The sequence below is a fragment of the Planococcus citri genome, chromosome 3 (genome assembly GCF_950023065.1).
Source record: "Planococcus citri chromosome 3, ihPlaCitr1.1, whole genome shotgun sequence".
NCBI classification, from domain to species: Eukaryota; Metazoa; Arthropoda; class Insecta; order Hemiptera; family Pseudococcidae; genus Planococcus; species Planococcus citri.
In genome coordinates, this window is record NC_088679.1 from 30,333,897 (window position 1) to 30,358,195 (window position 24,299).

Consider the following 24,299-nt stretch of genomic DNA (forward strand, 5'->3'; position numbering starts at 1 on the left):
ATGGTAGGGAAGGACAGGAGGACAGGACAGTCTAGTAACGTAGCTTTTAAAAAATAAAAATGGATTTTGAATTTTACTGATTTCACTAAGATGAGAATACTTTCAACTTCAAGTTCAAATGTAAAAAGTGTTGAAAAAAGAGATTCAAAGAACGTCCAAAAGCAAAAACCACTAACCAGATTTTTGAAAATTCCGAATCCAATCCCCTGAATCTGCATTTAAAAAAATGAATACTTGATATAGTGTTTTTACGCTTCGTTTCTAACTCAAAATCTAATGAATTGGAAATTGGAATTTCGCCGAAATAAATTTCAACTTGAATTTTAAGGCAAGCTTAGGTACATATAGGTAAGCAAACAAAATTTCCTGAAAAAGTAAAAAAAAGAACGTTGATTTTAGTCGTTCTTTGAGCAACTGAAATGAAGATAAAACCTTTTTAGTTTTTGGATAAGTAAAAGATAAAAATTTGAACACAGCTTAAAGATTTTGACCAAAAAAAACAACAAACAAACACGATATCACAGAAAACGTTTTATTTAAAAGACATCATAAATTTTCTTTTTAAAAAAATAATAGTTTATTAATAAACAAATAAATAAAATATAAACTTTCATACATACATATTTCCTTATAAAGAAACTGTTACAACAAAATAATAAATTCGAATGCAAAACAACGAATCGACAAAATCAATTGTTCGATAATGTAACTTTAAAAATTGACAAATTTAAATAATAAAAAAGGAAAGAAAGAAATAAAGAAATCCTTATTAATATTTAAGAATTAATATCACAGAAACGTTTACGAATATCGAACATGTAAAACAGCTTCATGAATCGATGGAAAGAGCTGTACTTCAGGGAAAACGTCGAAAAAACGACAGCGTAATAATACTTTCAATACACTACCTATTGAAATGAGTAAAAAAAATTAAATCAATAAATCACGAAGTATGCAGGTTTGAAAAACATGTCCAAGATAAATACATACTTGAGCATTTTGCTAAATAAAGGGTAATATGTTTGCTTTTGAGGTTTTCGTACATGTGTAATAAACACTTCACAGATGACGGGTCAATGTAGGAAACTGCTGACATATCTAATATCGCGTATGTCATCTACGAACAATCATAGGATAAATATTTATTGTTTATGGCGTAATTTTCTAATTATACCGCGAGGTATGAAAATATAGAGATGAAGTACTAGACTCACTTTTAAATCTTTATGCTTGTTAATTTTCTTATAAATTCCCTGCCTGATGCTTTCTTTGTTAGCGAAGTTCATTCCAGCAACGATGTGCAAAATGAGAACTCCAGGAATGTGTACAGCCTGTATAAAAAACACACGATTGCAAATAATTATTCATCATCGTTGAAAATGACGAAATCGACAAGATTATAACTTATGTATATCGCAATAAGATTAATGTATGGAAAAATTGCTGAAACAGAGAGTAAATTTTTTTCAATGTTTCTTCACCCATCCGTGATTGATATAGTTGCTTTCGAATACACGTAATTAATCGAGTAATCGACGTAACAAAAAAAACGTGATCTAATCTAATTTAATAATATTTATCTAGCCCGATTCGCGTAAAATTTAACTTACCGCTTGGTATTTATTTTTATAAACGTATATGTCGGTATTTGGAATATTGCCTAAAACCTCAATCTTGACTTTTTGTCCCAAAACTGTGATGTAGAGCAATGAGATAATCACACCGACACATAAGCCGATATCTATATCGATTAGTATCACAGAAGAAAAGGTCATCAACCAGATAAATCCATCTGGTTTAGATTGGCGCCAAGCAGTAAAAAAATCTTTCACATTGACCAACATGCCTTTCATAGCTGCGAAAACTATACCTGTTAAAACACACTGTCGAAAAAAAAATTAAATATTAATCACGTGAACGTGTTTTTTGGCAATTTTTTTCGTTGGTTTAACGATCGTGGTACTCACATGTGGCAATGGTTCGAAAAATGGTGCGATAAAAAGTATCACTAATGATAAAAAGGAACATGAAATTAAACTGGCGAGCTGAGTACGTCCACCAGTAGTGTCTTGAATAAGACTACGCGATAGCGAAGCTGCAAAAGGAGCGCATGAAAAGAACGCTCCGAATATGTTAGATGCTCCCTGTAATCAAAAAAATTAAATTTTCAAATAAAAGACTTCTCGTTTCAGTGAACAAGCAATTTCATTCATTAACTAACCGCAGCTATAAGCTCTTGATTAGCGTTAATCCGATATTGGTGTTTTTCTGCGAATATACTAGCCATAGAAATATTTACAGAAAATGAAATAACAGCTATGACAAGTCCATCCATGACTAGTTTTGGAAATAATTCTACTGGAGGGATTGCAGGTGCAGGAAATCTATAATCGTAATATTTACTCAAAATTAATTTCTATGTACTAAAACAGAACGAGTTGAGAAAATGAACGGTATGGTAACATACCCTGTAGGAATTTCCCCAACGGTAGTCAATTTGAATCTCGTGGCTAAATCGAAATATTTAGATAATAAAGTCCCCGAAACAATTGCAATCAATTCGGTTGGAATTGGAATAGGTATTTTTTTCTTCACTCTATCCTATAAAACGAATCCATAAATTAAACTCATCGTGCGGTTGATACATCGCAAAATTACATCGTTGGAATAAATTCGTACTTTTAAGAACTGTTGATACGATAACAGCACAACCATTACAGTAATTGTAATAGCAAATGCTACGTAATTAATCTCTTTGAATCGTTCTACCACATCTGTCATAGTCTGCAAAAAAAATCATCGTTAAATTTTCACATCACGATACAGGTACATCTTTGTGAATATGACACATCTTACGTAGATAACTTTCAACGATCCGTTGTGCTTAGGAAGACTTAAACCAAATAAATGCTTCAGCTGCGAATTAATAACCAGTATCGCAGTTCCGGTGACTAATCCGCTGATTAAATGCTCCGATAATATCACACACAAAGAACCCATTCTAAATACTCCGAAAAGTACCTTTTAAAAAAAAAGGATTACATTAGATAAATGTAATTCCAAATTCGTACGATGAGATGAGAACGTGACTTACTTGCCAAACGCCAACCACTGCTGTGACCGCGCAAGCTACCTGAATGGCAGTATACGGATTGCCATTAGCGAACTCGCTCACAGATTTGCCAGCCATCATGCAAATAATAGCGAAAGTACCTAAAGCAAAAAACCCACATATTAGTTGATTGATAATCGTAAATTAAATTATATTCAACTGGACGCTTTCTCACCCATTGACAGTTGACGAGAAGTTCCCATCATTGCGTAAATAATTACAGGAAAAAAAGCCATGTAAATTCCAACGACAGGTTGTACACCTGCTAATATCGAGTAAGCGATTCCTGTACACGTGAAATAACCAATATTATAACTCCATTTTCGATATCCACGAGAAATACCTATCGGATGAAGAAAAGCTCACCTTGTGGAATATGCATTATAGCTACCGTTAATCCGGATACTATATCGTGGAAGAGATCCGTGTGCCATTTGTATTTCGGTAACCATTCTAGAATCGGAAATATAGACACCAAGATTTGGAGAATATTGAGTTTCTCTCTCTTATGTTTTATTCTTTCGTATATATCTGTAACACAGAGAAACACAATTATGAATTTTAGATAAGCAGCTAATTGACAGGAATATTTACATAGAAGATTTTGCAAAGTATACCTGGTTTTTTGTATTCTTTGTACACATACATGTCATCGAAATCTTTCTGTTTGCACGAAAAACTAGATTTAATTACTGTGTTTCCATTTTGAATATCGTATGCGGTGAAAAAAGGCTGTTTGATGTTGGGTAAAAACCTAGAACAGAAACAATAAACCTGATCATGAAACATGATTGTAAACAATAAAACTATTACGTCAATGTTGCAGAAAAAACTACCCAAACATACTTTTGGTGTACCTAATTTCTTGTTACAAAAATAACTCGTCGCACCGAAAACAAATATACGTAATTTATTTTTAATTTAAATAAGCATCTCGGGCAAGCTTAACGTTAATAGTGTTATCTACAACACATTAGACGTCCACCAGCTGATCGTTATCAGTGGTGTTTCCCTTCCTTTTTTTTTATAACATCATAGCACGATATCTGATGAAAGATGAGTCATTTTTAATTTTTTATTTCGAAAAACTCCCATCATCAAAAAAGACGATTTCAGAAGTGAAAAGGAAAGTTGAACGAATGAAAAAAATAGAATTTTAGAAGGTCTGATCATAAGTTCTTGTTCTACCATAAACATGAACTTGACAACATGAACAAGAACGTCATGATTCATGAACTTGTTCCTTTGAATTTCAAAATTCAAATTCATTTTGGCCTTTGGTGTTTTAGTATTTTGCAAACAAAACTTTGCAATCTCAAGTGCAAATTTTCGCTTAAAAATAGCACTGTCGTTTATTTTTCATTCTTCAAAAGATTATAATGTCAAGCAAAGTCGTATACTTTAAAAATAAAAACAAAAAATAGCCTACGTCAGTATAATTTCAAACAGTCAGTGTCAAGTTCAAAGTTACGATGCTGCGCATACCGTGAACGATAGAAAAATTCATTTTCAATTTTAATTTTTCGAATCATAAAATTTATGATTTCAAACGTTTATCATTATAATTTTTGCGGTTTATTAGTAAACCGTAAACCTTGTAATATCACCAAATTGCGATAATTAGGTGTTCATTCAGTAAAAATATGTCTCATTAGGGTACCCTGAAAAACAAATCAAAACAAAAATCACCGAAAGGCGAAAACAAACATCTTTTGAATTCATAAACTTTGTAACCTTGATTGCATTCTCATCTCATCGAGTTGGTATAAATTAATTTACAAATACAGCATAATTATAATCTCGAGTATATTTTTACTCTTTTTTCCCCCAGGAAGGTCAGTAAAATTCATTTTTGCAAATTCACAAAACGGTGTTCATTTTCTGCAAAAATTCTAATTTTATACCAACCTATCGAATGAATGACAAACCGCTGTAGCAAATTACATCATTCGCAGAATGCTAACGTTGTTTCTAAATAATGAGAAATGCTCAAAAATTAATGCATGATAATCAGATGCGAGCGTGAAATCGTTACCATAAAGGTATTGGAAATTATTTTATTGTTGGGGTATCTACCTACCTACACCAGTACACAAGATGAAGTTATACAATAGCGATGTCCTCAACGAAGGACAATGTCATTATCAACGAGTTTGTGAACCTTTAATTATAAACTATTGAATACTGAAACGAGTTACTAGGTGATTTTTTTTCAATCTCGAATCAAATAAACCGGAACCATTTTTTGATGTTGATAATATGTTATCGTGAGCATTTAGAAAAAAAATCGTGTTTCAGATAGGTAGATCCTGTGTAATAATTTCAACGATGAATGCAGATTCACTAGATATTTTGCCACATCATAAGCAAATAGGTAAGAGAATTATTTAATTTAGGTTACGTGTACCTACAACAATCGATTAAATGATTACATGTAATTTATTTATCGATTAATATTGGGTATGGTAAGTATCACTCAAAAACACTTAAAAGGAAATGCAAATTTTTTCCACAATGATTCATTAATCATGTACGAGGAAGTCGTGAACGATGTCTCGAGCAGGTGAATCTGTCCAAGGAAAAATACCATCTGATGGTGTACCTTTTGCCTTCGAATTAGTTCAACTATCTATTCGCGTGATTTTAATAAAATTAAATGAGTTGACCCTCAGCGTGTGATTTGATCACTGTGCGGTTAAAATTTTATATCACAAGTTTTTAGATTCCGTGTTACGATGAATGATGATATAACGTGAATGATTTTTTGGGCACATCATAACCTTATAAAAACCCGCAAAAAATTAAATAGGTAATTTATTATCATGTAGGTATATAAGAATGAAATTGAAATACCACACAATGTATTATTTTTTATTTTATTTTATTTTATTTTTTTTTGGTCAATTGTAAACATGAAAAACATATAGCAAAGGTTAATTAAATCATTGACGAACTCAACGCAATACAAATAATTAAAAGAATTTGAGTTATCATCTTCCTTTTTCGCTTATGCGGTATTGCTTATAACAGGAATTCGCAATCATTCGCTCACAAATCATAATATTCCGAGAACGTGATTGAGAACAATGGAATCTTTCAGAAAAATTGTAATGTTATCAATGATTATATGTATTTTGCGGAGGCTTATAAGCTTTGCACTTTTATTATTTTTATTGAAGTGTTTTCACAATAAAAGAGAGAACGAGAGAGATTCGTCAGCGAGAGCAGACATATTATATTACCCATGTTGATGAATTATTTCATTGTTTTCGAAATTTTGTCCATCGAGTGGAAGGATTCGATTTATGGAATGTTTATCCTTCGAAAGATATAGGTTTCATAATGGGCTACTGTCTGAATTTTTTTTTTTTTGAATGCTGCGTCAATTTTTTTATTACACCTGCACGATTAATAACGTTTATGATGCTTGAAATTTGTGATATAACGTAATTTTTATTTCTGATACTCGACTAATAATAGTTTAAATCTTCTATAAGTAAATGATTCGTTTTCTTGGTCTATAGCTGCCTAAAGTTTTAACGATTTGTTATTGGTTGTTAATTTTCATTAGCCCGATGATTGATGCGATTATGTGATGGGTAATGGATTTCCACAAATGCATCGTGGAAATTCATCAATTTTGTAATCGATTTCACGATTGCCTGATGCTTACTTAAATTATGTTGAAAGAATGTATAGGTTTAGGTATTGATATTCTTCTATGAGCATACTTTGATGAATTCAAATACAAAAAAGAGTCAGTCAATGTTGAATGAGCCCGGTATTCAAATTTAGAAACTTCGACTTTTCTCATTTTTTTTTTTTTTTTTTTTTTGTAGAGATTCCTTGTACGAGTAGTTAATTATTAGAAAAGAAATATAAGATGATCCTGTCCGTGAAATCCCCAGTAAAATTTCATGAAAAATACGACAGATATACCCAATGCTGTAAATTTAGCAGCATTTTTCTTCTGTCACGTTTTTTTCAGAACAAGTAGGTACCTAAAGCTACACTTGAGATAATTGTGTAATACTCGAAGCAAACCGATGAACTTGTTATCTACCTATCTACACTTTATTTCGCAGAATAATCCATCAAACGATCGCGTGGATTTCACAATGAATCATACTCAAACTCCCATCAACCAGTTAATTCTCGTAAATTCGCAACAAACGTCGCCTGAATCCAAATCGATCGAAGAACCAGTTGCTGTAAAAATTTCCAGCATATGCTACATACAATTCTCTGTATTCATACGCGAACCTCTCAACATGCCTACGCAGCAGTCGTCTTAATGAACGAAATTTTCTAATCATTATAATTATACTCTACATTCGGACAAAAGCATATAAATTCGAAAAAGCTTCAAATTTATAACGGGTTTGTTTTAGTTACACAAAGCCCATAATTACACCGCAATATATAGCTTCTCGCGCTTATGTGCAAGTGAAAAATTTCACACAGCAGCGTTTATCGAAATACGATAAGCTATGCAATTAAATGTCTGCTCGCTTCAATTGAGTGTTAATAATTACTCATTATCTATATTTTACGTTTACGCTCTGATGAAATTATTACCTTTTATTCCTTTTTTTTTTGCGACTTAACGAACAAAAATCGATCAAGTTGTGTGCGTTGACATTGTCAATGTAGAATTTCTAGGTAAATATTATCGTCATTAGAACGTAACATACGTGTGTTTTTTTATATTTATGTTTTTTTTTATTGTCATTCCACCACACGTCGAATTTTTATTGTATTTATTTTTCAACCTTTTAGGTACATTTCTAGTACAAAAACCATATACGAGCGTGTATGAATTCGATTTTTTTTCACGCGTTGAAATTTTTTACATGAATGAAAAATTATGCTCGATTTTACTCGTAGGTAGGTACTAGGTAGGTAGGTGGGTAAGGTATGCTTAGGTTTACGTTTCATTTACGTGTGACGGCCTTGTAATTATGAAAATCAAAAAATTAAACCAAAGAACCGAAGTTCAAATTAGTTTACCTACATGGTTCTTAAAAACAATTTCAACTCGTTTTAATCAGATACCTATAACTATAAGACGTATACTCTAATTCAATAGAACTTTGTAATATCAAAATTAAAATTGTAATGACCAAAGTTGAGTCTGGCGGTGAATAAAATAGCAAATTGGAACAACATCAGACATAAATTAATAATTTTTAATTTTAAGTGAACATTCGATATTTTTAACGTCGATTTGCTGCTATGTACTTACGAGATGATTTTCATTTGAACTTGATTTAAAATGTTCATGAAAATTGAAAACTGTGACTCGAACGTATACTTAACCGTAGGGGGCCACTTAATGGTTCGTTGTTTTTTATGATATTTTTTTTGGCGGGTAATTTGAAGTAAATTGTACCCAGACCCACTGAATTAAATGACTTCATTATAGGTATTTACGAGTTTTACGCAGTAGGTTGCCCTTGCACTTTAATATTACTAGGTTTTTGAAAATCGTAGTAAAATTTGCAGTGTGCAGATGAAAAAGGGAACAAACCACTCCTTTTTTGACACAAATCGTGAGTTCTGACTCGATAGCTCTGTAATACTGGAGAAGTATTTTTTTTTAAGAACCAAACTGATTTGACCACATCTTTTGAAGCTTTTTTCAATTTGAAAATCTTTAAACCTAAATCGTTCACAAACTGTGTAAGAAGAGGAGAAAGGAATCTTCAATAGCCAAAGGTATTTAATGCATTTGTCATTGTCACAATTATTTCTTATCAAAAAACAAATACTTAAGACCTTACGAGGGAACTACTCAAACGGTACTTATTTTAATGAAAACGGAACCAACCTTCATCGAAAGATCATGCCCTCCTCGTAACCAAAATTTTATGTGCCAAAGATCATTTTTAGAGTTTGGGCAAATTTTTGAAAAATCAAAAAATTCAAAATAATTTCCATTATGGCGAGCTAGAACTTTAAACTTTTTTATAATTTTTTACTAAGTAAATAAAACAAAGGAATAAATTACTTCATTGCAACCCCCTGATGTAAAAATAATCGCTTTTGATTGAGGGCATTTGGCTTAATATTCTCAATTTCTTTCAAGAGCAGGGCCATCGAGAGGAAGGCAAATGGGCAGTTTTTCGAATGTTTTTGCCCCTAGATACAAACTTTCAAGAGCTTTTGCCCTCACTTGGGTCTGTTGTTTTTTATTTTTCAAAATCAACATCCTAAAAAAAATCTTTCAAATTCTAAAATGAGTAGAATGATATTAAAAGTCAAAATATAAACTTCATATAATATAAAAAGCACCGTTTTTAGTTCTCTCAAAATACAAATTTCAAAAATTTTTACTCTCGATTCGCTCGGGCTTGTGCACTTATTTTTCAAAATCAACTTCCTAAAAAAAAACATCGTTTTTAGGCGTACTTTTGCCCTTGCTTCGCTCGGGCCAATTTGATCCTTGTTTTAAAATTTAAAAAAATCACATTTGAGCTCCCAAAAATCTAAAACAGAAAATAAACATTTTTATAAGTCATATGAATGTGATATCAATCGGCAAAATTAATCAGTCAAACCCCCTCCCCCCTCTCAAAAAACCTCTTTATTAGTTGCATTGGCTCTGGGTGGCCCTGTTCAAGAGTAGTAAATTATTTTCGAAGAGCTAAGAACGAACTCCGGCAGAAGCTGTACATAAAACTTTGGGTGCTGCTTCACTAGCTTCAGATACCCTCTTGACTGCTTCGAGTTAAGTTCCAGCTGCGTCAGTTATGTGTAAAGGTAAATTTTTGATCAAAGGAGAAATTCTAGAAAAAATAGGAAAAATTTATTTCTATACCTCAGACTTGAAATTTTTCAGCAAGGTCTTAAAACGGAGCAAGCAGTTGAAGAATCCCCTCTTCAAATACCTAAGTACCAATCTAATCTAAGTCATGCACAACCTAATTTGAAGCCAGGTGTAGGTACTAGGTACCCCTTCGATCTTGCTTGGTTTCAATAAATTCGTTTGGAGTAGAGTGAAAATGACGAGGGGTGGCATAGGTAGCATAAAAGCCAAATTCAAAATTCATCAGTTTGAGTTTAAAAAATGCTTATTTGCTTTCATCTTCTGATCCTTTTTTGAAAGCAATTTCACATTCTTCTCCCTCTCACCTAACAATATCAAAAAAAAAAAAATTCACGATGAAAGGGCAAAAAAATTCCAAAAGTATAGGTAGGTAATTTAGTTGAATAATCTACTCTATTTTTGGTATACCACTTACCTACCCTACCTAAAATAAATGGAAAAATTGAGCTCAAAATTGAACCATTTTGATAAGTAATATTTTTTGAAATGAATAATATGGTTAATTGATTCAGACTAGTGTGGCATAGAAAGTTGGAAGGGTAAGGAGGCGGGGGTCTTTTATCCCAGATGCACAATTTTCAAATGTACGTAATGAGAATGACCCATTAATTAGTTTTCATTGTTCAATAAAGTCTAGCTTTTCTATCCCCTCCCCCCTCCAAAACCCTCCTCCATAAGAAATTTTATGTTCTGTAACTTAATTTTGTTTCTCTTAATTTTTTGGATAATTTCTGAACAATTTTCTGAAAAATCGATTTTTGGTGATGAAAAAATTCAAATTTTCAATCCCTAAAATATTTTAGCTCAAAATATCTCAAAAACAAAGCCTATATCAGACAAACATGAAGCACCCTTCAGTAAGAGAAATTTCATATGCTCTATTTCTGTTTCTTTTTTTTTGGAATATTCATTTCTTAGCCCTCCCCCCTCCCTCTTCAAAAAAACAGTTTCATGTTGCGATGAGAGGCGAAACATTCAAAATTGTATACAATACACTTTATTCGGAGTCTTCAAACTCCTTTAAAAAATATATCTATTGAATAAGTGCTAAAAAGGGAACCAAATTTTTGATTGCAGATTCAAAATTCATACTTTTTTTTTTACCAAAGTTTGGACGCAAAAATCAAAGAAATTGAAGAACCGTTTTTTTTTAAAAAAAAAAAAAAAACTTATTTCAACACAATTTTTTATTTTTTATTTTTTATTAGGTATAATTTGTTAAATGAATACACAAATAAATTATCTGCGTCGTATTTTTTTTGTGTTTTATTATTGTAAATCTAGAGAATTTCTTTCAAAAAAAAAAAAAAACGGGGCAAATATTTTGAAAGTTTGAATTTTTTTGCGTGAAATGAATTCAATGTTTAGATTTTTTTACCTTTTTTGCGATAACGCCAGAGAAATGAACCTCTCTGTTGACAGTTGACACCACATACCTACTTAATATCAACAAAAAATTAAGTAGGTATATCTCACGCAGTGACATTTTTTTAATGGCTCAAATTATCGTTCAACTTTTCGTCCAATTTTAATTTTTTTTCCTTGAAATTTTTTCATAATTTTAGCAATTATGATTTATGTGCTTATTTTTTCCTCATGCAAATTCTAAATTGGTGTTCTTAGGTACTTCTAAGTGGCTCTAATATTATTAATTATCGCCAAAAATAATAATTGTTTTCAAAAAAACTTTTTTTCAATTTTTAATGTAAATTTTAAATTTTGAGACCCCAGTTAGAACAGTGCTAGTTCAAGCCAGAGGTCTAAAATTTTTCCTGCAGCTTTTTGGGGCCCCTCCACAAGCTTTTATTGAATCCTGTACCAATTTAAAAAAAAAAAAATCGAAGACATAGATGGTTCAAGTCATATGTACTTACTGAAAATTTAAATTTTGAAATAACCGTTTACCCAAAAATTTCATGGGAATATGTACTCGTAGGAGTGAAAAATTCAACTTGAAAACGTACAAAAAATGACAATTATGTTTCTTTTTTTCCTTCATTTTTTCATCATTAGTGAAAATTCCATTATTTCCATGCGTTGGAAGCAACTTTATGTATTTCCAATAGGTATGTTACACAGTAATTTGAAGGTTCATTTTCATTGAATTTCTCTCGAAAAATTGTACCTTCGTTCGTATTTTTTTGGCTATTAGTACCAGTTCACTTGCTTATCTACTTTACGTCTTATACTTTTAATTTCTTATAATTTTAAAACTTTTCCTTTTCAAGTAAAGTTTTTGTGTGTGTGTTTTTTTTTTTTTTTTTTTTTACAAAACGAAAGAAAAAACAATTTGATAACCAGTTGAAAGGAAGAAAAAATTGAAATAACTCTGTTATTGCCTTTTTGGGATATTTAATATTTCAATTAAAATTTTGAATTTTTGATGCTGCAATTGTAGGGTCCACGTTAATGAAAAAGCAGAAACGTCCATGTTCAGGATATGCTGGTACTTTGTTTTGAAAAATAGAGTAGATAATACGAGTATGAGGTACGAGGTACCTAATACCCATTTAAGATGAGATGGAACAACTCAAATCGGTGATAAAAAGAAGATAATTGACATCTAGGACCTTTCACTTTCAATGCAAACTTTTCAGTTTCATATGATAATAACAAGAATGTTTCGATTTAAAGTCCAAGAACCAAGTAACCAACCTACCAACAGACCAATTAACCATTTTTTTCCACTGTATTTTTTTGCTTGCGTTTCGAATTGTGGTTGAGAGAGGTTTGTGATGCATTTCTAATAACGAATCGCAAAATTCAGTTTTATCAAGAAGTTGGAGCATAAAACATACTACCATAAAATTAAAACAGTGGACAATTGCCTGGTTCTTTCTGAGAACCCATCATGTATAGCAGTTTTAGAAAAAATTACTACCATGGAACCAAATTAGACATTTTTTACATCCCAGATATCTAAAATTACTTTTGAGGTAGGTACTAGGTAATCCCTCAAAAAAAAACCTAGTTACCTACCTACGTACAATTTCACCTCAAAATAAACTTTAAAAATTCTGTTTATTAAATTCTCTGCCAATTAAACAGGTGTGAGGTGTGTTTCTCAATAAAATAAACTTGATCCAGGAAAAATTCCTCTTCGAAAATTTTTTTTCGTTATTTTAAGTCAAGCGGTAAATTCTGGTTAGTTCGAGTTTATATCTTAATATGATTAAAAAATCAATTTAATATTCGAGTTGTAAATAGATAAACGACCGCTATATGCGATTGTAGGACGATGATTGATTATTAATCGTATGTGCCAAGTAAAACACGTGACCTGTATGATTCTGTTTTTTTTCTTCCTTTTTTCATTTAAACATCGTACAACTGAAACAATATGTCTATGGTACCTATATCTCGCATTATTATCTTTATTCTTTAGACTGCATACTTTACAATACAATAAACCGGTAAAATTCAACCTCGTGTCGTCTTATCAATGTGTTAAAAAATTGACATATTCGATGGCAAGGTACACTTGGAGTAAAAAAAAAGTATATCACAATTTACTTTACCTTTTATTGAACTATACAAGAACAAGAAGGTAGGTAGAGAAACACCACGTATTGAATTTTTTTTTTCATCAAACCACGAGTCGATTACAACCGATTAGGCAACAGGGGAAAAAATTTTCACCATAAGACAACTTACCCACTAAGGGAAAATATTACACTGAAAGTAGTTTGAAATAAAACGAATTAAACGACGTTAATCGTAACACTATGGAATAATATCCAAGTCAACGAACTAGGCATAGATTTTATAACAGGAAACTACTTCGATCATTACGGTAATTCTCGAAAAGGAAATAATAACTTCCGGCAATAACTTTCCAACAATTGGAAGAAAATCACGACGAAGGAGTTTATCGTACGTATTTAAAAAAAAAAAAAGTCACCAACGAAGTATAAAAATTATCACATATTAGGTAAGTAGGTAGGTAAAAATTTAGTCAAAAAAACGTCACGAGGTGATAATAAGAGCTTCGTAAAAATATAAACAACAGCTACAGGTTACCACTGATAAGAAAAGAAATTCAAACTTACCCTTCGTTGGAATCATCCTCGTTCATTATTTCACCAAGACTCGGTTTTTAAACCAAAAAAAAAAAAAAAAAAAAAAAAAAAAAATAGAAAAAAAAATTAAAATAAATAATTCGATCGCACGAAACGATTTAATATCGGGTACATTACACTGGTCAGGGATAATCGATTATGTACTAAATCGACACGCGAGTTTGATTCAATAATATCGCGAGTTGCATTAACTCAACACTTCCTATATACGAGTTTCATTAATACTAATTAATGCTAAATACTAAAACATGCTAGCTACCAAGCATCTTAACAACACCAATGGATAATGGGGTAAAGTCAATACGTTGTAGCGGCGGGTTGACCTTGCCAATACCATTCCCCACTTTTTATGTTAAGAAAATTTCGCGAATATGTTACAGACTTGCGCTTTATAATCATCGACCAATCGTAACGAAAAATTTCATTTCACTTTCTGCCAGATGCAAATTTTTCGCTTTTTAGCGGGAGTTGTGTTTACATAGTGAAAATTATTGTCATGTTCCAAGTAGGTTAAAACTTGAGGCTCGTCAAGTCGTCGCTTTTCGTCGGCAGTCGACTGTCACTACCTATTTAACGGTGAACTAAATTTATTACGTAATAGAAAACAATTTTTTTTCCTACACTGTCGGAATCTATCGACGGTCTTCGTATAGTCGTACTCCACTTTTTTATCAATTTTTTCGACTTGTATTGTTTATTGGTGTTTATTGTTAATTAAGTATACCGCGCGAGAGTGAACAAAACCATCAATCGGAACAATAACTGCTGATTAATCATCGTGAGTTGATGAGTTCATGAATGAATTTACCTCCTTTCCTCCATATTGGGCTGATTGCAATCTCACAGTAGTACATCTACGTATGTACTTATAAATGCTTCTATAGTTACTTCGGGCCGAAATCGTACTGTTTTGATCGAATCGACTTTTTAAAAAAAGTATCTAATCATCGTTCGATATGATTAATTAAGAATTGCATACTGTATATACGGTGTAAAGTGGCGCCGGTCGTTGTTCTTTTGCATTCTACGAATTATTGTAGCCTAGTTTTTTTTTTTTTTTTACTAACGAGTTGTAACAGAACATTGTCTGTATTGGCAATTGGCTAGGTTTTTTTGATGTACCAGGAAGAAAGAGAGTCACGTGAGAATGATATCTTATATTAATGCGGGTCTCTGGTCATGGAAATCATTTTTCGAGTGGATACAAATTTTAAATTTTGGAGCATAAAAGATACAAAAAAAAAAAAAAAAAAAATGAAAAGAACCATTTGTATGGGATGACCTTTACTGACGGGTCAAGTTTCGTACTTTTTGACCAAAATATACCCAGTATGGAGTATGGACCTATAAGTGTGAAGTCTTGGTTTTTGAAGTCAGCCCTGCACCCCCTCATTCTATAGAAGATGAAAAGATTGTGATGGTGGGCTCTAAAACTAAGTTACTCCATCACAAACAGGAGACTGTGAAAAAAATGGGAAAAATTTACGTTGATCGTTTCACTTACGCACTTTTTAGACGAGATGAAAAAGTGTAGGTACCTACTTTTTGAAAATTCGTATTTTTTAAAAAAAATTGAGCACCAAAAAAGCTATTTTTTCCTCTCATGCTGAAATTAGCCCTCTTAACCCGATTTTAATTTTAAATTTAACAAGACATTATGAGACAGAAAGTTTCAAAAAAAAAATTGAAAAATGTAGTCTGATTAGGATTGGTAATGTACCTAATGAAAAAAAAAAAAAAAAACAGAAATTCAAAACAGTGTAAAGTATTTTCTTTTTTGTTTCAATTTCAAGTACGTATCATCTGAATCAAAATCTCCCTCACACTTCACCAGACTTGTAGTCGATGCTGGAAATTTTACACTTCACAAACAGGTACTTACTCTTTCTAATTTTTTTTTCACAAGGTCCTTATTCTGTCTCAAAAATCGATGTTTTGTGATTTAAAAACTGAAAAAAATGACGACTTTATAATCACAAACAATCAATTTATGTTGAACTTTTCAACTTAAACTAAAAATATCCCTACAGATGCACAGGACAATCGTTTTTTTTGTTTTTGTTTTTTTTTTGCAAAAAAAGGTTCTCTGGGATATTATCTAATCAAAAAACTCAATCTAACCAACTTGATATACACTCTCACACAACGGGTGTAAGAATCATGCAATAATAAACACCCCCCTCCCCATCCAAAAAAAGTTGAAAAAATTCTAATTACAGAAAATTTTGTTTCAAGAAGAATTATGTACTTTAAACAAAATAAAGCAGAAGAAATTATTGTAAATCATAAAATCCCCCCACCACCGGCCACTACCCTGGACTGGACATTTGAAAATACAGTTTTCCAGTCTAAAGTTTGTGCGATAGCGTAAAATACCCCCTCTCTTCCCACTTTCTAAATCACCGATTTCAGTTTAAAAAAAAAAAACAAGTGTAAGGAAAAAATATTATGGAGTCCAATTCATTATCTTGAAGATTGAATATTAGTTGAGGGGTGGCCAGAGGGGGTAGATAAGATTAACTGCCAAGCCCAATGTCAATATTTTGTTGCTGCTTTTGAAATGTCTGTTTGGCTTATTGTTTTTCATTCATTTGATCTACAAGCCTTTGAAATTATTACAAAGAGGAGAGAGGGGAGAGGGGACGTTTCTTTTCGAAGGCGAGTTATTCATGTTAAAAAACTTCACAATTGAAATATCATGAAATTTTTTTGAAATGTGGGCATGAAAAAATATGTAATAAATAAAAATAATTTAAAAGGTTGTTTCTAAAAATCATTTTGAAAAATTTGCAAATTTTGTATTTTTTTTTTTTTTTTTTTAAATTCAAGAATTTAAAATTATTTTAAAGGAAAGGGTACACTGAATGTCAAAAAAAAAACACACTATTTCAACTTCAAAATCGTTCTGGGTTCTAATTTATTTGGAAAAAAATATTTATGTAGAGGTGAGTTGAGGTAATTTGAAAATTAAGTGACGTTCTGACTGTTCTGAGTAAGATAGTACTTGGCATTGATGAAATTTTTTGAAAAAATTTATGGTGATTACTTCAAACTTTTCGTTATAAAATATGATAAGGCAATTTTTTCCGTAAAAATTGGCCAACTGATGAACTGAAGGGAAAATCAATCGTTATAAATAAGACTATTTTTCATTTTCAAGTAGATTGCACCTTCTTTTTTTCATAGTTAGATCTAAGAATACCTACTAATAAAGTAAACCATTTTAAAAATCTTGATTGTTTACGTTTTTTTTTTTTTTTTGAGATGCCAGGCTATAATAGTATTTTCTGGAATGGGCCAATTTTGGGGTTGAACCCCTTGAAATCAGGAAGAAAACCTAAAGAAAATTGTAGAAAAAATATGAGAAAGAAATTGGGGTTTTCAATGATTTTCATCGCATTTTGATATTTTTTTTTAAAATGATTTTCACAATGAAAGAAAAAAGAGCAAAAGATTAAAAAATTGGCTTATAAAAAATTGAAGAATAAAGACAATTTTATAGTCTATACTCTTAAGTTATTCTTTTTCATTTTTTTCTCACAAAAATTCATATCTTAATCCTGTTTTATGATTTAATGAGTACAAAACCAGACCAACATGCCTTGGTGAAAGGAGATCTACGACAAGGAGGATGAGGGAGTGCAGGGATCGTAAATACGGATCCTAATTATATCAGTTTTACGATCCCTTTTTCTGTGCCAATGTTGACACACGCGTAAGACTTTTCAATTATTTTATTTTTGTACAATCGCTACAAATGTAAGTAATATAAATGACTAGAATAATAAAACCTAATTCGTATCGTCTTATCGAACCGTCATTCACGTCGTATAGGCACCTTAAGTTTTTATTTCCTTGTTTGATTATTTGATAAATACGTTTCAAAATTTTCACGTCAAGTCGATAATTAAACCGTATAAGATTTTACAAATTTTCGTAATACGTAGGTATCAGTTGTTCAAACAATTCAACCATTTTACGCCTAATAATAATTTAAAACCATCGTATAAAAAAATTGATCGCATCAACCTCCCTACTATCAATCAATTCATTCAATTCACAGTTCACACAGCCTATAAAGGTAGGTTTACGACTTACGTTGAGAAAAATTGGCACGGAAATATTGCGCGGATTGAAATTTGAATCAAGCTTTTCTCGCGTGATCGAGTCGAGATATGAAGTTAAAATCGATCATGGATCAATAATAATGACTCGAGACATTTCTTTAACCTCGAATTCGTTTGAACGTTGCGTGATGAATTAAAATTTCATCCGATTATCTAATTTTATCTGCATACATTCATCCCTGATTTGTACGCGGAATTATCGCATTCACCAGTTAACAACCTTGTTAATGTAATTTGAATTTGAAAATTGGTTTAAAACATTAGATTGGTACGAGTATATCTCTAGAGGAGAATCAAGAACGTAGATAACCTAAAGACAGAGATATCGAGTTAATTTATTTCATATTATTGATTAATTGAGCGAGACATTCTGTGCAGTCTGTTCTCCAATTAGATACATAATTATATCCAAGAATGAAATATTATTTACCATAACATACTAAATAGGAACCTAGTTAGTTATCAATAAAATAAAGTTCTTCAAAAATTATCGTATTAGGTAGTATAGGTATCAATTTCACAATCCGGACGATAAAAAAAAGTTGTTTAGAAATTATCACTAGTGAATTGGAAGTAAATGTTTTATCCATTAAATTAAAAATGAGAATGAACAGGCTTCTTTTTCTCGATAAATGAACTTCGTAGCATTCTCGATCAATGCTCATTTAATTATACCTACTTAATTTTTATAAACGGCCTTTTCAAAAATTCAGTGAATACCTACCTAATGTTTACCTGCTTGAAACTTTTCATATTTTCCTTTTTCATCTATATTTTAATTATTAAAGAAGGTCAAGTTCAGTACTCGTAGGTTGACATTTTAACGACAAATCGAATCGACATCCCTGAAAACGAAATTAAATACGAGTAGTTTTCCATATAAAAGGGTATTGATTTTCAAAAATCTGAAGGGAGCATTTTTTTTGTAGAAAAAATTTCAATTTGAACGTTATTATTCTGTAAACAAACAGAGTCATTCATTACCTAGTCAATTACTTAGGTAATTGGGGAAAAAAAAAAAAAAAAAAAACTTTTCATACCTGAAAGTGGGATGAGTTTCAAGCGAGATAAGCAAAAAAATTCAATAAGAATAAAAAATGATGAAAAATAAACGAGACAAAGTGTTCATTCACAAAACAAAAAAAAACAACTCGAAAAATGGATTTACAACCAGAAAGTAATAGAATTTGTACATTTCAATTTTCATGCTCATTTTTCAAAGAGTGAATAAGAAATGTTTTTAAATGTTTTTAAAAAACGAATAAAATATAAAAATAATTTTTCGTGGATAAGTAAAACTTTTTGCAAATTATTTCAATGTTTTTTCTCCAGAAGTGGATATTTTTACTGTACACAAAAAATATTCAAAATGTAGAGAAATATCAATTTTCAAAAACCAGAAAATAAATGTCAGATATTTGCCATTTTTTGTGGTAAGGGGAGAAAAGGTGAGGAGTAATTTTTTTAAATATTCTGCAATTCAGTCAAAAAAATTCCTAGATTTCTAACATTTGAACAAAATACAAAAACAGTGAAAGAGATTACATTTTTTTCAATGTTATTTAGAAATTGTTTTCAATATTTCTCCTTTTTTTGACATTTATTTGGGATAGGATATTTTAAATGATATGTACTTCTACTTTAATTATGCATTTTAAAAAACTGCAACAAAAGTCACAAAATAGAAGGGATTTGAAAACACTTTAAAAATTTTAAAAAGTGATTATGTGATAATTTTCAGAAATTTGTAATAAATTATTGGTGTTTTCAATTTTCTTTTCGTAAAAGGGAGGGAAGTGAAGAAAGAAACTTTTTGCTTTTTTTGGTATTTATGATCGAACCAGAAAAATGCTTGGTACTCGAGAAAACCGTATTCAATATTTTCAAATATGATTCAAAAAACAAAAAAAAAACAAAAAAAATAGAAAAAGAAGTCGTTAAAATTTCAAAAAGTTCAAAAAGGTAACAATTTTTATGCATAGCGATTTCTTCAGAAAAATGTGAGAGGAAGCGAGGGGAGCAATTCGTTGATATTTTGATATTTGATCAGAAAAATTGTTCAATCACATCAACGAAATCTGTTCAACACCTACTATTCTATTGTCCCCAATTACACCAAGACCGATTATCTCTCCAATTAGATGAAAACTCTCTATCCATTCCTGACAGCCCCTCCGAAATAGAAAAATTTATTACTCTTATTAAAAAACACAACCTGACAAATTCAATATAATCTCACGTAGGGTGTAATAATCTAGTAATTATAAACACCCCCCCCCCAAAAAAAAATAAAAAAAATAAAAATGTATGTTGTCAAGTTACATTCTTTATAAATTCTCAAATTTTTTTTTTGCTTTTTCAACATTTATTTTCTAATAGTATAAAAGAGGTTGAAAAAAAATATTGAATTTTGAAAATACTTCAGAAGTAGAAAAATATACTCACTTTTTGTTGAGAGAAAAGGTGATACCGAAGAAGGAAATGGACGATTTTTTTGATTTCATTAGGTACCTATTTAAACCGACATTTCACCATAAATGTTGAATTTTTCTCGAGTTCAGTTCTTCGAATATTCGTCTATTAAATTTTTCCGGATTTTTCAAATTCAATCACCTAGGTAGATCTTTTTTTGTCCATTTCAAAATTAAAATTTTAAAACTTTTTTTTTCAATTAATTTATGACAATATTTTTAAAACTGACCATCTCATTGCAAAATGATAAAAAATATCAAAAAAAAATCGAGAAAAAAGTGTTCGAACATTTTTTGGTATTTTTTCGACTATGCATTTGCTGTACACCCAAAAAAGACCAAAAGATAAAAAAATTGAAGAAAAAAAAGCTTAATAACGAGATATCCAAAACCATCGACTCTCACAAAATAACACATTCAACGAGGTATGTTTTTCATAAAAATTAATATATTATTAGAATACATATACATAGAACGATATAACAGAATATTCATAGTCTTATCATCATACAAATGAATAGCAAAATTTAAAAATCATTACAAAAATATAAAAAAAAACTGGCTGCTTTAAATTACCTATTCAAAAAAAAAAAAAAAAAAAAAGACAAAACAAGATACAAGTTAGCTTACAAATTTTGATTTCAAATTATTGGTATACGCGTTATTTATATGTAAATCTGAGATTACAAGGGGAAAGTTTTAAAAATTATGTAGGTACGGTAAAAACAAAAACCCAATAGAGTAGGTAACTAGTACAACTACATTAAGCATTATGAATTATGATTCACTGGTCAAAAATTAAAACAAAAAAATCAATAAATGAACGTCCACGATTCGCATAATATTTCACTCGTATTTACACAAAATTTCAACCAGACGCAAATTAGCAGAGCTATATACATTGATCGTTAAGCTTCGACATTTTCAAAATAAAAAATACTAAAAAAAAAAAGCGTGAAAAATTACGGCGATGAAAAAAATTAAAAACTTCAATATACAGTAATTTTTAAAATGTATAATATAATAAAAATGTTTACAAGTACATTAAATAGTGTACTTAGAAATTTGATCGATTACATTGATATTTTCGAGAGCGGTTTGCAATTTGATAACTGATAACTCGAGTACTTGTATAATGATTAGGATCCAATCGATTTACGACGACTATAACGCATTAAAAATCACTTCGTATCTAATAACCACTTAAACTAATTAAAAAAATTAGTTATTAAAATTAACACAACCAAAATTGAAATGTGCGTCAACAGCGACAGCGGTTCGTATCGTATCATTCTCGTACATACAAAAAATCGTATCAAAAATACAAAAACGTCTAGTTATTCGTATAAGGCACATTTCATTTCGATCTTTTACGAATAAAAATTTGCAAAATTGGCTCCCCCAGGGGGCCTTTTTTCCAACCTCCTCGAACCGCTATCACAACGTAGGGGGAAAAAAATTGTTAAAAACCACAGATACAAGTAAAATTTAGCCAAACGAGCATTGTGCGTCTTAAATAGGTAGACAAAAAAAAGTAGCAACAAAATGGCCGCCAGTCCGAACAAAAATTACGTATAAAATAAATACAAAATTGGGGGAAGATGAGGATAAGATAAATGCTACGTTATACATATATACTTTACGTACACAGAAGCGCAAAATTGCCAATACATTGATCGTCTATAGAAGACTATAAAAATTCTCATGTTTTGACAATCAGCGTAGATAACTTATTAAGCACCATATCAGTCTTGAAGGGATCTAACCCTTGAACGGATGATGGCTTATAGCGTTTTTTTTTTGATATAGACAGAGCACTTGAGCATTTTAAAATCGCGTACTCGAACATCAGTCCATTACACACTGAGCTTATTGTATCGTAGCCTATTTCCATCGAAGGCTTATATACATTTATACTACATTACACACCGTGAAAGGAATAAAAAATCGCCCATTATAATCTCATCATCGTACATGACGTGGTAATCCATTCGCGAATTGACATAAAAATACAGACCATCTTCTATGTACAACGATATATAAATAACTCTATAGCTTACTTTATAAAAGTAAAATTCGACTAAAATAGAAAAGAAAAAAAAATGTCCACGAAACAAAATGAAAAAACAAAATGCAAGGTAATGTTCCCAATTATACAAATGTAAAAAGCTTAATTAATTAATATAAGTACTTACAAATGTAATACAATTTGTATAATTCGACTACTCGTATCGACGTAATACTTCTTATTTAATTACATAATATGTATACCTATAAGAAATATTACGAACGCAAGTCATAGAAAATTCTTCTACAAGACGAATTATCTATAAAAACATTATTACTGCCTCGAAATGTTCTACAAAATTTTCAAAATTTTTTACTCTTTTATCTTCGGGAATAATACCTGCATATAAATGACTAGTAAAAAAAAGTAACTTTTACGCTTATTCATAAATAACGCGAATAAGAGAAATTAGTAGATATTTTCGTGTTTTTTTTTTCTTATTTATTTTGATGTAATTTCTTAAAATTTACGACTTAGAAAATGATGGTCGTTGGTAGGCTGAGTTTTTTTTCAGGTATTATTATAGATACGCATAATATGTCAAGATTTTTTTTTTTACATACGTGAAACAAAGTATAAGATGCGGGCTCACCGTATTGGCAAATGCTTTCGTTAAAATATACGCGTAAGCTGAGTGGTAACGAGATGTGCCTAAATTAACGAACAAAATAAATAAACGTACATGTTTTTGATATAAATGCCGAGGCTAGACTAGAGAATTTTTCATGTATTGCGGGATAAAATTGAAATTTTTCGTTACTGAAATGATTTTGTTTCTCGATTGGATCGAACGTTCTGTTTGATAAAAATTGTATTCATTGTCCCCCCCCCCCAAATTATTGAAACAAAAACCGAAATTTATTCAACAAAATTTTTTGAAAAAAAATAGATCTATCTGTTGATTGACTCCCTTTCCACAAATGAAAGTAAAAAAATATGGTAAAAATCGAAATCATTTTTTGAAACAACCGATTGATTTAAAAAATTGAACCTACGATTTTTTTTGAAAATTGATTTTACAGGAAATCGCCTTTTTTATTTTTAGACTTCGAGAAAAATCGAAAAAAATCAACAAATCTAAACAACTTTCGATTTTCTTTTTTTTTCAAAATCCAACATGAAATCAAAATTATTTATTTATTTGCTCGTTTTTGAAAAATTGTAGTAGATTTTACTGGAAAAATGATCTCAATTTTCAACGATTTCAACCCCCCCCCCCCCAAACGAAAAAAAACGTGGCATAAATTTACTCATCTGAACAATGTCAACAGTGATCGAGATAGATTGAAAAAAAAAAAACGACACATGCTGAATAACTTTCAACTCTCCCCCCCCCCCCTCCCAAATATAAAATGAAATCAAATTTCAAAAACAGAATAAGTCGTGATTATTTTTCGATCAGAATTAATAATCGATTATCATCGACCTTTGATCTTTCTTTTTTTAATCCAAAATGAAATAAAATTTAAAAAAAAATAATTTATTCGTTTTTTTGAAAGTAAGTTAATCGATTTTATGAAAAAAAACGATCTCAATTTTCTCAATAATTTCATCAAAAACGAAAAAAAGTTTTAAAAATCTCAATTTTTTCGAATTAAGTCGTAATTGATTTC

The 24,299-nt window shown here is 30.6% G+C and overlaps 1 protein-coding gene and 1 long non-coding RNA gene across 3 annotated transcripts; one reads left to right on the forward strand and one right to left on the reverse strand.

Moving 5' to 3' along the window:
* Positions 1 to 518: 518 nt before the first annotated feature.
* LOC135841388 (solute carrier family 26 member 6-like) lies at positions 519 to 14,315 on the reverse strand. 2 transcript variants are annotated; one of them, XM_065358327.1, is made up of 14 exons: positions 13,991 to 14,315; positions 3,730 to 3,866; positions 3,479 to 3,643; positions 3,288 to 3,398; positions 3,095 to 3,213; positions 2,857 to 3,021; positions 2,680 to 2,784; positions 2,468 to 2,601; positions 2,222 to 2,384; positions 1,968 to 2,144; positions 1,611 to 1,883; positions 1,215 to 1,331; positions 991 to 1,117; positions 519 to 908 (listed from the first exon to the last, which is right to left on the reverse strand). In XM_065358327.1, the coding sequence occupies exons 1-14, from the start codon at positions 14,014 to 14,016 to the stop codon at positions 802 to 804; spliced, it is 1,926 nt and encodes a 641-aa protein (XP_065214399.1). In that variant the 5' UTR covers positions 14,017 to 14,315; the 3' UTR covers positions 519 to 801. The 2 variants fall into 2 exon arrangements, with proteins under 2 accessions (XP_065214399.1, XP_065214400.1); XM_065358328.1 differs by lacking the exon at positions 13,991 to 14,315 and adding an exon at positions 3,959 to 4,098.
* Positions 5,221 to 7,673, forward strand: LOC135841389 (uncharacterized). The gene is made up of 3 exons (XR_010557910.1): positions 5,221 to 5,486; positions 6,952 to 7,105; positions 7,198 to 7,673. It is a non-coding gene; the product is annotated as an uncharacterized LOC135841389 (long non-coding RNA).
* Positions 14,316 to 24,299: the final 9,984 nt, after the last annotated feature.